General features: G+C 56.8%; 1 protein-coding gene across 5 annotated transcripts in view; it reads right to left on the reverse strand.

Annotated features, from left to right (window-relative positions):
- Positions 1-216: 216 nt before the first annotated feature.
- HIP1 (huntingtin interacting protein 1) overlaps positions 217-12,976 on the reverse strand; it is a 135,592-nt gene continuing 122,832 nt past the window's right edge. For all 5 annotated transcript variants that reach the window (XM_075564877.1, XM_075564876.1, XM_075564875.1 and 2 more), the window contains exons 25-32: positions 12,590-12,683; positions 10,672-10,772; positions 10,308-10,413; positions 7,502-7,625; positions 7,057-7,118; positions 4,549-4,657; positions 3,883-3,962; positions 217-3,530 (exon numbers count right to left, since the gene is read on the reverse strand). In XM_075564877.1, the coding sequence (XP_075420992.1) occupies positions 3,910-3,962; positions 4,549-4,657; positions 7,057-7,118; positions 7,502-7,625; positions 10,308-10,413; positions 10,672-10,772; positions 12,590-12,683 (649 nt within the window). In that variant the 3' untranslated portion in view covers positions 217-3,530; positions 3,883-3,909. The remainder of the gene's footprint in view (positions 3,531-3,882; positions 3,963-4,548; positions 4,658-7,056; positions 7,119-7,501; positions 7,626-10,307; positions 10,414-10,671; positions 10,773-12,589; positions 12,684-12,976) is intronic.

Raw genomic sequence — 12,976 nt, forward strand, 5'->3', positions numbered from 1 at the left:
TCCCGCTCCTAGTTTTCTCTTCCCTGATGCGACGCGTTTGAGACTGGACGGCAGTTGACCTGCCCAGAAAACTTCGGGGCCAATTCCCAGTCACGGTGCTGAAGGGCAGATTCCGGGCCCCAATGCCGGCTTTTTGCTGGTCCCTTCACTCCACAGCCCCCCACCCCCACACCCCCCAAGCTGCTTTGGCTTGTTAGTGAGCATGCCTCTCCGTGGCCAGGTGGATATATTTATTGAAAACTTGAAAGCACAGATGCGCTCTATTATACAAAGAATGATCCTCATCCCGTAATAAAACAGAAAGCCGGTGGCTACCTGCCCTGGGCAGGTAGGCACTCTGTGGGAAATGGAGTCGTCTCCTAGGGACGAGTCTCATGGCAAAGTGGAGTAAAGGTTAAAATGGGTATAGGCAGCTGCTCCTGCAAACCTCAAGGTCAGAGGGTTGTTATAACTTTGAGAATATTAGGTTACTGCCCTGCCTCAGTTTGTCCCTGTGGGTGGGAAATCAGCTTAATTTAGGGCCTTCACACCTGAGGTAGTTGAGTCACCTGCAAAGACGTGTCCGGGGAACCCCGCTCAGGATTGGTTCCGCTTCATCTACCCCGCTGTTCCCATTGCGTGGGCCCCTGGGGGACAAGGCAGGGCCGTCGGCCCCTGGGGGCTGGTGAGCCCCGGTTTGCTGTGGACCTGGGAGACGGGGGGCGGCCAAGGGCCAGCAGGCTTTGCGGTGCTTGTGGTGGGTGGGCTCACGATGCAGGTGCTCGGGGGTACACACGGCATGGCCCCTGGGGGACCCAAGGGTGGTGCAGAGGAGGCAAACGCTGCCTCGCTTTCGGAAGCTCAACGTTGGAACTAATTCAAGGCTTTCTTCCACTGGCAGACAGGATTTTCCAGAGATTTTGGAAAGGCGGTCGAGTATTGAGAAACTTGCCAATCACGACCGACGGGGCAAAGTGGAGTCAGCAGACCTCTCTAGACCAGAGCTGCCCTCAAAGGATGGAGTGCTGCCCGAGGGTGGCCTTGAAACCTGCTCCTCGGGGTGGGGGGTGGCGGCAAGCCAGAGGCTCAAGCACGCTAACCTGATGGAGACGGCTCAGTCCCTTGAGCCCTGGTAGGGACCCTAGTCTCCGGCTGGGCAGCTGGACAAATCCTGAGAAGGGACCAACACTCCAGATGACGCCGGGTTTTCCCAGCCACTGGGATCAGAGCTCCTCTGCAGGGCAAGCACTCCGGGCAGTGGGCTCAGCAGACCACCCAACCCTGTCTTGTTTAAACTCCTGGCGCATGCGCCCTTGCCAAGCGCATCCGGGGGTGGGTGGGGGGAATCCTATACACGCAGGCATTTTTGGCGGGCTGGTTCCTTACTCTATCTCGGGCCCTGCATTACACCAAATTAAAGTCTCAGGTGCAGGGGGCTCAGCTTCCTATATCTGAGGCCATTCTCCCGTCGGTGCCGTCTTGTCATTTCCCACGTACCCTCGCCTGAGACACATATCACGCATGGGGTCAGTCAGTGATGCTCCAAGGTGAGGGGCGGAGCTGGCACTGAGAGACCAGGGCAGCCAGCATCCAGCAGCTGCGGGGCTCATGGTGGAGGTGCTCTGTGCCGCCTGGAGGGGCCGTTCCAGTTTCCATCATCCGCTCAAGGCACAAGCGCACTCGGGAACCGAGCGAGGGTGCTCAAGCCTCTGGGGCTGGACGTGGACCGACTGCTCACGGAGCTACTGTGCACCGGGGAGTGTCGTGGCTCTGGCCCCGCTGCTCTGGGGCTGCTGGTGCTGGGTTTTTAGAGGAGATGGCGGCCTCGTTTTGAAGGGAGCGGCCCAGCGAGGGATCCTGATCCGATCCAGAAAGATGAGCTTTCTCGCCCCGCTGGCGGTCTGAAGCACAGCCCTTGGAAAGGCTGGGACCCCAGGTGGGAGAACAGACCACCTTGGCGAGGGTGAGCCCGCACCGAGAGCACACTGGTGGATTTCAGCGGCACCACGGGGGCAGAGACGTACACGCAGCGCCTGTGCCCCTAGTGAGCGGGGCAAGGCCAGGGCCAGAGGCCCACCTCCTCCTGAGTCTCCGCAGAGATGCCTCCCAAGTCCAGCCTTTTGTGGATCTGGGAGACGGTGTTTGGAGCTTGCTGTTAAGAACTGCATGGGCGGAAGGCGGGCTGGCTTCGGAAAAGGGAGGGAGGGAGTGTGTGTGAGTGTGTGTGGGGTTCACAGTGATCGATCGGACAGGAGGCTCACCGTCTGTTGGGTAGTGAAATGTGACAGGTGAGCCCGGAGCAGGGACGGGTCCTGCCTGGGAGGTGTGTGCCGGCCCCCTGCGGGCTGCTACCGCTGAAGAAGGAAGACGACGGGGTGGTCTCGAGATTGCAAGGTCACTTAAATGTGGGGAAGGGACGTGCCGCCTGTCATCTGGCCGTCTCGAGGGGGCTTGTACTCATCTGGCCCTCGGTTCCCGTCCAGGGGAGACAGCCGGAGCTTGTGCTGAACGGAGCCTGAGCCTGGGGTTGCCCCCTGCTTGTGTCCTGACACGTTCGCTTAGGGACCCAGGTTGTAACAATCCAGACACCCGGGCATCTTGCCCTTGGAGCGCCCAAACTGCGGTGGCAAGACAAGCTCGGCCGCAGCATCCTGCTAATCCGCAGAGCATCTCCCCTGAGGGCGCATCAGTAAGAAACCAAGCAGGAGCAGGACCAAGCCAGACCCGGGAGGTGTGGGGAGGAAGGTCAGCTTGACCTTCTAGGCCTGTTCATTAGGTAGAACATGGAACCTGTCTTCTTCTGGTTCAAGAGAATGCGGGGTGGGGTTGTGCAGAGGCATTTGGAGAAAGGTTCTGGAAATCCTTCTCAGAAGTGCTCCCCCTTATTGGGCTGGGGCCAGGTGTGCTGGGAGGAGGCCAACAGGAAGCGGCCGGGGAACTAATGTTGCTATTCTCAACCTCTCCTTTCCAGTGTCTGCTAGCTTTTCTGCCTGGTCCCAAGGAGTTCCCGAGAGACCAGGGCAATGCAAATAGCCCCTGCTTTCCCCGCCCCCCCCCACACTGGTGAAGGCAGACAGAGGCTCTAAACCAGGGTCTGCCTGGCTTCTGCCTTTTGTCCCACAGGGCAGCTCTGTCCACCCCTGGGGGATGCCCTGGGCCGGCCCTGACCCCCTTGGCAGGACTCGCAGAGTAGATGTGGACGTGGAGCACCAAGAGAATGGCAGGGCAGCACCGTGACTGTGAACTGCTGGGGTGCAGGGGTCTCTGAAAACTCAGCACTCCAGGTGGGGGGGGGGCGTGCTTTTGGGGGAAGAGTCGGCTATCAAAAACCAAACCAAAAAGAAAAGTCCCAACCAATCACCATAAGGATGCAGCGGGAATCCAGGGGGCTGAGTGCCGGAAGGGGGTTGGGGGGGATCCGCCGTGGCCTTCTCAGCCAGGGCCTGCCTGCTGCTCTTGAGCCTGTGCACCTTTCCAGGGGAGGGTCTCAGCTTGGAATCCACCAGCCCTCTGATGCTCGCGAGTTTGTGCAAACGAAGGAACTGAAAAGCCTGGGGAGGGAAGAGAAGAGAACGTGGCTAGGATCGCCCCCGCCTCCCTCCCCAAGCTCTTGTTTGGTGGCTCCACCAGGGGCGGGCCCAGAGGTTGGTGTGGGCAGAATGAGGCAGGCAGGCAGGGCTGGGACAGAGGGCCTTCCTAGTGGCCTGGGATCCTGCTTCCTAGGGCTTGCGAGGGGGCTGCAGGGACCAAATGGGTTCGAGGAAGAAAGGGTGTCATGGCAGGGAGGTGGTCATTGGAAGGGTCAGGACTCTCAGAGGTCACCCAGAGGACCCGGAATGTCAGGGGCTGGCTTAGTCTGTGGCTGGGGAACGGGAAACCCATCCATGGGTGACAAGGACTCACACTGTGACACACGGGCGTTGGCTGGCTCTACTCTTTCTCGGCTACCGCTTCTTGCAGTGTCGAGGGGGAGGCTTCTGCTCCTAGAAGGCAGGGATTTGGGTTCATACAACTTCCTGCTTGCATGCATGCATGCCCCCTCCCCACCATAAAAACAAAACAAAAACCTGCCTCCGTGCTGGGCTCTAGATATACATTAGTCTCCACCACGGTGGACTCATCTTTATTTCCAAAGACAAGGGACGAGGGCGGGTTCCCAGAGTTGGTCAAGCTCATCGAAAACAGACCAGCTAGTCGGGACCAAACTGGAAAACCCAACGCCAACATCGAGCAGATGCCAATGCAGAGGAGCCCTACAGGGCAGGGGAGGGCTAAACACACCTGCCCAGGTACCAGGTCGCCACTGACCACTACTCCTTCACCATGTGATGCTATAGTGGCCTCGGGGGGAAATGGCTGAGAGTGAGCAATGCGGAGAAAACCTACTGGTTGATGTTCAACACAACGAGAATGGCTTTCAATGGCTCCCTTCTGGTTTAGACTTAGACAAACTCCAGAGAAGGCCCGTCGTGAGCAGAGGTAGGGGCCTCCCTATTCTGACAAAGCAGGGTGGGGGGGATGGGGAGAATGCCCTCGTCATGCAGCCGCGGCTCCCTTGCAAAGGCTCACCTTCTTCCCAGCCCTCTGCGACACCAGCAAGCTCATAGTGTTTTTTCCGAAGCTCTCCCAGTTTTTGACGCTCCTTCTGCAATTTCGTTTCTAGCTCCAGCACCCTGACCTGTGGGGAGAGGAAATGGATGCCCCTTCTGAGCAGAGAACTCTCCCATGTTGACGACATCCCTCTCCTCCACAGCTTCCGCCTCGCCATCCTGCTGCCACGGCTGATCCAGCTGTCCACATCAATGCTCTTCTGTCCTTGCGCTCACCCCAGGGGCCTTCCCTTCTTTTCTGCGCCTCGCTGCTAGGAACGGATGCTGTTCTGCAGACCCACTGCCTCACGGGGCCTAGGACTTACCTGGTGCTCTCCTCATAAATACCCCCCCCACCCCACCATGGAACCTACTGCACCTGTTTCCTTCTCCTTCAATCTCAGTTCTCTAGAACTCCAGATGGAGGTGGAGGAGGTAGAGGTGAAGGTGGAGGTGGAGGAGGTAGAGGTGAAGGAGATAGAGGTAGAGGTGGAGGTGGAGGTGGAGGTGGTGGAGGTAGAGGTGAAGGTAGAGGTGGAGGAGGTAGACGAGGAGGTAGAGGTGAAGGTGGAGATGGAGTAAATAGAGGTGGAGCTGGAGGAGGTAGAGGTGGAGGAAGTGGAGGTGGAGGAGGTAGAGGTGGAGGTGGAGGAGGTAGAGGTGGAGGTGGTGGAAGTGGTAGAGGTGAAGCTGGAGGTAGAGGAGGTAGAGGTGGAGGTGGTGGAGGTAGAGGTGGAGATGGTGGAGGTGGAGGTGGAGGTAGAGGTGAAGGTGGAGGAGGTGGCAGTGGAGGAGGTAGAGGTGGAGAAGGTAGAGGTAAAGGTGGACGTAGAGGAGGTAGAGGTGGAGGTGGTGGTGGAGGTAGAGGTGGAGGTGGTGGTGGAGGTAGAGGTAGAGGAGGTAGAGGTGAAGGTGGAGGTAGAGGTGGAGGTGGTGGTGGAGGTAGAGGTGAAGGTGGAGGTGGAGGTAAAGGTGAAGGTGGAGGTGGAGGAGGTAGAGATGGAGGTGGTGGTGGAGGTAGAGGTGGATGTGGAGGTGGCGGTGGGTGGTGGCAGTGGCGGTAGGTGTGTGCTTTATCTCTGAGGTATCACTTTGACTGCGGGTTATTACTGCTACGGGAAAAGGCCCGGGCCCTTTGCTGTACCACGTCTGTTGCTGAAGCTCCAGAGAAAGGTCGGATCTCCGTGATCCCCGTTCACGGTCAAGTCAAGAGTGATTTGCTGAGCACCCGTCCTCTAGCTAGGCGCTCTCACAGGTGGCCAGGCTAAGATCCTTCCCTGTTCCCCCACACAGGGAAATGACACACGTGTGAACGAGGGACGAGCCGGTCGTCAGGAAGACGACACAGCAGCCCGAGACACCATGAAGGGTGGTCAGCAAAGGTGACTCAGGGGAAGGGACATCTGAGCCGCCACCTAGCCAACTACAAGCAGCCAGTTCAGTGGGCCCCGCGGGGAATGACAATTCCAGGAAGGCGGCACCGTGGGAGCAAGGGTGGTGACGCGGGAGTGAGTGTGAGGCGCGGGGAGAGCCAAAGTCCTGGATGGCTGGCGTGGGAGAAGGTCCTGAGGGGAAAACGGAGAACTGGGCCGGGATCATTTCACCCAGAGCCCACAGGCCAGGGAGCAGAGGGGGCACAGGACCTGTGTTAGTTACATAATCTATTGTCAATTTGAGGATTCAGAGTGAAGGGGTGGAGTCTATGCTGTCAATCAGGTCATAGCCAATGAGGCCTCTGTGTGGACAGGGCCTTCTCCTGGGGCTCCTGGGAACTTCTGTCTTCCTCCCTGGAGGCGGGAGACACCCTCTCTCTCTGTGCTCACTCCCTGGGAGCCATTGCAGCTGAGGAGACGCATGGAGCTACGCTAGAGCCCTGGAGTTGAAGGAGCCACGTGGAGACCACTGTCCACACTGAGATGCTTCCACAGTCACTGGATCCACGAGACTTTCCACCCACTGGCCTGTGATCTTCCTGCATTCGGTGTCATTGCATGTGTTTAGTAAATCTGAAGAGGGCTTTATAGACTGGTATCGGACATATGGGCTGATATCGGACTTATGGACTTGCTCTGGACTAGGCTGGGATGGTTTCTCAATATTCAATTGCTCTTGTACATAAAGCTCTTTCTTACGCACATATGAGTGCCTAATGATTTTGTAGCTCTAGTCCACCTGGACTCACACAGGACCCATTCGGAGGTTTTAAGCAGGAAAGTGACATGCTGTCCTTTGTGTTTCTAAAAATGAGGCGATGTGTGATGGCATTTACAGGAACACCGGGGCAAAGCCAATGGGCAGGGGGCTAACGAGTCTGATCGTTACTGATCCTCATTCTCCACCTCCACGGTTTCTTCCAGCAACACACATACACCTTCGTGGGCTAGCAGGTGTACCTGCGCTTCTCCCCTCCATGAGAACAATCTTCCACGGTCAACGTTCAAAGCACGCTCGAGAGGGCTAGACTAGAACTGACAGATGCAGGGCCTACCTGGGAATCCATCTCTTGGCGCTTGATCTGGGTCAGCGTCAGGCTGGAGAAGTCCATACTGTCTGCAATGAGAAGTGAGGAAACTGTCACCTAACGCCCTTGGCCGGCTCTTGTCGGAGATGGCCAATGCCGATGCCCTGCTGAGACGCTTGCTGGGGCCCTTTGCCGATCACATCACGTGAAGGACATTGAGGAAGGTGCAGCTACGGCGTAGCCAGCAGCGCATCTCCCCAGGGAAAAGCTAGCCGAGGGCCGGGCGGTACAGGGGGACAGGCAGCATACTCACGTGGCATCCCCCCTTGTAAGAAAGCACGCATCGAGGTGGAGAAGAGAGAGGAAAATAAAGGCTTTAGAAACAAGGCGGTGGGCACAGGGGCCAGGGAGGGGGAGAACTGGGACAGCGACATAGGGTGGGCCAGGAGAAGCCTGGCTTCAGAAAGGCTACCTGTCTCCTCAATCTGTGATTTGCCAGAAATGGTTGAGGCCACGACCCCGGCAGTGGCCTGGTTCACGCCCCGGGAGGCCTGCTGCAGCTGGGCGAGGTTTGGGCTGTCCTTGTCGGCTTTCACCTGTCGGGACAAAGCAGGTTCCGGGTCACACAACATGGAGTGCAGCCAGGGCGACATCAACGAGGCTGGTCTGACGGCTCCTGACACGGCGTGGCCCACCGTCGTCACCAATCAACTTTTCCACAATGGCTGCTGATAGTCAGCTCCTGCCTTATTCCCGGTGTGGCCCCAAACTGCGATATATATCTTAAAATGTATAAAAGTATACACACATTATCCATATAATGCATTGTCGGTGAAGGTTTAGAAAATGAGGTTTCCATGTGGCAAATTTCTGCATGAATGTGTGCACATCCTCTCGAGTCCGGGTTGTTCTGCTCCGAGCTACTCCTCTGTGCACCGCAGAGAACTGTCCACCTTTGCTTTCCTGTAGACGGCTTCATGAGAGTGCCGCATGCGCAGGTGGAAGCTTTCAGGGGCTACTCTCTTCGGTCATGACAAGGGGATCTTGGGATTGTTTTAAGGTTTAAAGCAGTGGTTCTCAACCTGTGGGTCGTGACCGCCTAAGACCATCAGAAAACACATATTTCCCAAGTTCTTAGGAACCGAAACACCGCTCCTCTATCCGTTTCCAGGCAGGTTCGCCCACATGCAGATGTGCTGATCTGGTGAGAAAGAAGCTATCGACCTTCTCACTGAAGTTGGCTTTTTAAGCATGTTGTTGCAAAATGTAGCAATGCAGTTTACTGTTGTTATATTAAGACTTACCCATGCTACACCATGCTTCGAGACAAAATTTCAATTATTTGCCATTATAAATTATTTCACAATACAGAATTACATATTGTTCTTGTGATTCATCACTATGATTTAATGATGTTCAATTTGTAACAATGAAAATTCATCCTGCCTATCAGATAATTTACATGACGATTCATCACAGTAGCAAAATGACAGCTATGCAGTAGTAATGAAAATTATTTTATGGTTGGGGGTCTCCACAACATGAGGAACTGTATTAAAGGGTACGGCATTAGGAAGGTTGAGGACCACTGGTTTAAAGTCAACCTCAGGGCGGCAGTCTCAGGAAGTTCTCCAGTTTCAAATCATGTTAAGGATTTCCTCCCATGTCATCAAGGTCCATCCATGGTGGCCCAGGCTGGAGCCCTGGTAGGGGGAGCCGGGCACCAGCTAGTTCCTCTGGTCTCCAGGTACAGCGGTGGCTCCTGCAGGTTCTTATCTCTCTACATTAGCTTCTCCTCTGATCCCTTGACTTCCTTCTTTCCCTGTCTCCTGACAAGTGGAGACCAATACAAATCTCACCTTTGACCCTGGGCATGCCACCTCACTGGGATGCAGAATGTGAACTTTGGGAACTAGACCATTCTGGTGGGCTGAGTTGTCCCATTAGACTGAGGTCTTGAGTCTTCCAACTCCGAAAACCAATCTCCTGGGATGTCTGGCTATGCCTTGAGAAGTATCTGTAACCGCGTGCTTTAGGACTATGTGTGTGCGCCCATGTGTCTACACACACGACGTACATACAGATCCTTCTGTGAGCACCTAAGTACGTACCCGTACCTACTCCTACACATACCTGTCCAGGTATGTACTTATGAGACCATGCACTTGGCTTCTTTTCGGTGTTAACACTGGTATATTGCCAAACTCAAATTCTCTAGCACAAACCTTCTCTGGGGGGCACTTCGTAGCATTATGTACTTTGGCCAGGGTGTGCTTGCTCATCAAACCCCCACCTGGTGCCGCCTCTTCCCCACACCCAAACTAACAAGCATAGATGATCAGGGGAGTGATTCTCCAGCCCCTCCACCAAGGAACCAACCGCCAGTGGACACTGCCCTCTCGGTGAATATACAATGGTTTCATGGAAGAACAGAGCGAAAAGACATCGGAGTCGTCCCCTGAGTGTTTGGAAGGCTTGCTCTTGTCTTCTCATGCAAGCGGGGCTCAGACAATGTGTGGTGTCCCTGTGTGCTTGAGACCTAGTTCGCACAGTGGTGTGTCCTCCAGGTCGCCGCATCGCTCTTTGCGGACTCATCAGCATGCTTCGCGGGCGGCCTGCTACTCTGTCGCATGTCCGCACCGCCTATGGTTTACCAGGTCACCCGCTCACGAGCACTTAGGCGCCTTCTGTTTCTGAATGTGTATCTTGGTGATTGTGATGGACGCTGTGATGCAGGGACGCGTCTCCCGTCACTGATTAGCACGTGGTGCTAAACAGTTTCAACTATGGAGGGCGAATTGGGGCCCACAATAAGGACTGGGGAGAAGGCTTGCTGCAGTGCTTACGGGATGGGCTCCCAAGAGGAGCAAGCTTACAGGTTCTGCATGAGAAGCTGGGGGTGGGGGTGGGGGTGGGGGGTGATTGGGAGAGTCTTGAGGAGGGGCAGACATTGGCCACTGAACTTCCAGAGCCAGGCCGGACACTCCGTTCACTGGGTTCACGTGTTCCTGATGTGTGCTCACCTCCAAAGCTGTGATGGGCAACCAGAAACCAGCAGCCAGAGAGGGGAGCAAGGAGGGGCTCGTGGGGGTAACATGGACAGAGGAGACAGATGGGAGGGCTTTGGAGGGGGAAAGAGTGTGGGACCCTTGAGGGGCAGAATTTTTAGTAGCTGGCCCCTGGATAAACCAATCGCCTTGTTTGGCGGACCCGCTCCGAAGTGCAGCAGTCTCCCATCTCGACCGGCCTGAACGGGTCGGCCCCAGGAGGGTCCTTACCTTGGATGCAGCCACCAGCTGAGCGGTGCTAGCAGCTATCTCATGGGAACACACCATCAGCTCCTCAAACTTCCCTTTGCCCTGGACCGCCAGGTCAGCGGCATCCCTGAGGGCCGGGAAAGGACAAGGCATCACCAACAGCTTCAAGGCCTTTGCATCCCACCTCTAGCCCACTGGCTGAAAAGGGAGGGATGTCCGTCTGTCCTGCCCGGGTGCTGCCCCAGGAAACCCAGGGTCCTTTGAAGACTCTTTGTGTGCACAGTGCTTTCCTGTCCTCCCCTGGGGTCGGGGGCGGGTGGTGGTGGTGGTGGCATCACTGCAGGCTGGCTGGGGACCAGGAGCCTTGGGCCCAAGTCACACTTACACCATCATGGTGGCTCCCCAGCCCACCGCTTTGGAGGCAGAGATAAGCCCTTCTGTCCACCGGGAGTTCTTGGCGTAAAACTCTTTCGGGGATGCTGTACCCTAGAGAGGTGGAAAGAACTTTCCTGATGGCCTGCGACCCGCCAGGTGCCCTCACAGACTCGGTCTGCTCCGTCGGTCTCAGGCGGTCTGCGCGGTCACCTCAGAGGTACGGAGGCAGTATCACCGGGGTTGTACAACTGAATCTCAACCTCCGGCTCACACTGCATTTTACAGAGGGAAAACATGACAAAATACATGCCCCGAGGCCTTGCAGGGGTTACATGGATGTGAATCCCTGTGTGTTCCCGCTACACCAGCCTACAGTGCTTCCTCTCATCCGAGCACTAACCAGGCCCAACTCCACTAGCTCCTGTGGTCAGACGAGAACGGGAGCCTCCGGGGGGTCGGGCCTCAGACCCATGACATGTCTAAGGTGGCATTTCTACACTGTGGGCTCAAGGGATGGGCGGATCCGGGTCACGTGGGATCTGGAGGGAGTCTGGCCCCTCTCTCTGCTTGGCCAAGTGAGCTGAGTGTACGGTGACTAGACACAGCAATAACAACAATAACCAAAGATTTTTAATGCGGATTTAGAATGGGCTTTTCCGCTTCCAGAGGGTCTGATAGTCGGAGAAGCTGCCGGCACGCCTTGCTGGGTTGGTTGTCTACCTTTGGGCACAGGGAACCCAACACCTCTCTGCGATGGATGAAAGCACCCGACCCCAGCCGCTTTGCTGACGGGACTGCTTTCTGGGGCACGCTGCTGCCTGAGCTGCAGCCTCACACAGGGATGTGAGGACAAATGGAGCCGGCGAAGGCCGTGACAAGAGCCTGCGAACAGCTGTGAGACCCACGGTGGGGCCGGGGAAGCTGAGCTCTTTCCGCCAGCCCTGTTTTCTAAAGCTACCACGTGCCCTCCTGAGGCACAGACTCGCCCCGGAAATGGGCCTTCCAGGTGGAACATGAGGCGTTGGGCTGGCAGACCTGGTATGGTGGCAGCACCATGGCACCTGCGCATCCCCCCCGGCACAGCAGCTCCTCTGCCGAAAACACACACAGGACGCAGTGGCAACAGAACTTGACTCCATGGACCGGACCTGCTGCTACTCTGTGAATGACTTCTCAGCTGCCAGCAGCCCACACCCCTGCAGTATGGGTCTAAACGGGAGGCCCTGGTGGTGGTGCGGCTAAGCGCGCTGGGCTGCAAACCGCGGGATCGGCCGTTCAAAACCACCACCCGTTTTCTGGGAGGAAGGTGAGGCCTTCTATTCCTGTCGAGAGCTCCCATCTCGGAAACTCACAGGGGCGGTTGGTTCTACTGGGTCCTACCGGGTCGCCGTGAGTCGGGGTGTGTGTGTGTGTGTGTGTGTGTGTGTGTGTGTGTGTTGGAATAGTCATCCCGAGAGCCGTGGATCACATTTCATATGATGGAGGTCTAATGGCATGGATTCCGCCAGCCCAAGCCAGGCCCACGCAGCTCAACTCCTCATGATGCACAGGGTTAAGCGCTGCCTCTCGCTAAAACAGGCGCGGGGCCATGTGTTTCTGACAGGCCACAGCCTTGAAAACCCTCCTGGGCCATTCCCCTCTGCTCAGGGGGCTCGCCAGGAGCCGGGGCTGACTTGATGGCAGCTGACAAGGGCCACCCAGACCCAGAGCACACACTCATGGATGTGTGGAGGGGCCACCCACGTGAGGATCCCTAAGAGACCTTAGGACTCCCAGGGCTCCCGGCAAGGGAGGAACCAACCCCCATCAAGACCCTGCTTTGGACTTTTGGGCTCCAGATGGTGGGAGGGGACTCTGCTGTCCTGAAGCCCCCCTCCCCCCACCTGTGGTTCTCAAGTTACAGCCATTGGGGAGATGAAGCCACTCACCCTGCCGCTTTCCACAATCTCTCTCTGCAGGTCCTTGGAAGCCACGATCAGGACCTGGATAGCTTGCATCAGGCCGGTGCAGGAACCAAGGATCCTGGAGACAGACCAGGGACGCAGAGGGCATGAGTGAGGAAGACACCTGCTCTTTTTCAGGCCTCAGACACAACCCTGGTGGCACAGTGGTTGGGGTGCCACCTGCAAGGTCAGCCATTCGAAACCACCAGCGAGCCTCTCCGTGGGGGGAGACGGGGCTCTCGACTGCCATAAAGAGAGTCCAGTCTCGGAGCCCACTGGGGCAATTCTACCCTGTCCTACAGGGTACAGGCCAGGGAGGAGTTGAAACGGCTGGGATGCTCTGAGGGCAGACCTGCTGACGGCAAGGTCAGA

This window comes from Tenrec ecaudatus, chromosome 12 (assembly GCF_050624435.1).
Source record: "Tenrec ecaudatus isolate mTenEca1 chromosome 12, mTenEca1.hap1, whole genome shotgun sequence".
Taxonomy (NCBI): Eukaryota; Metazoa; Chordata; class Mammalia; order Afrosoricida; family Tenrecidae; genus Tenrec; species Tenrec ecaudatus.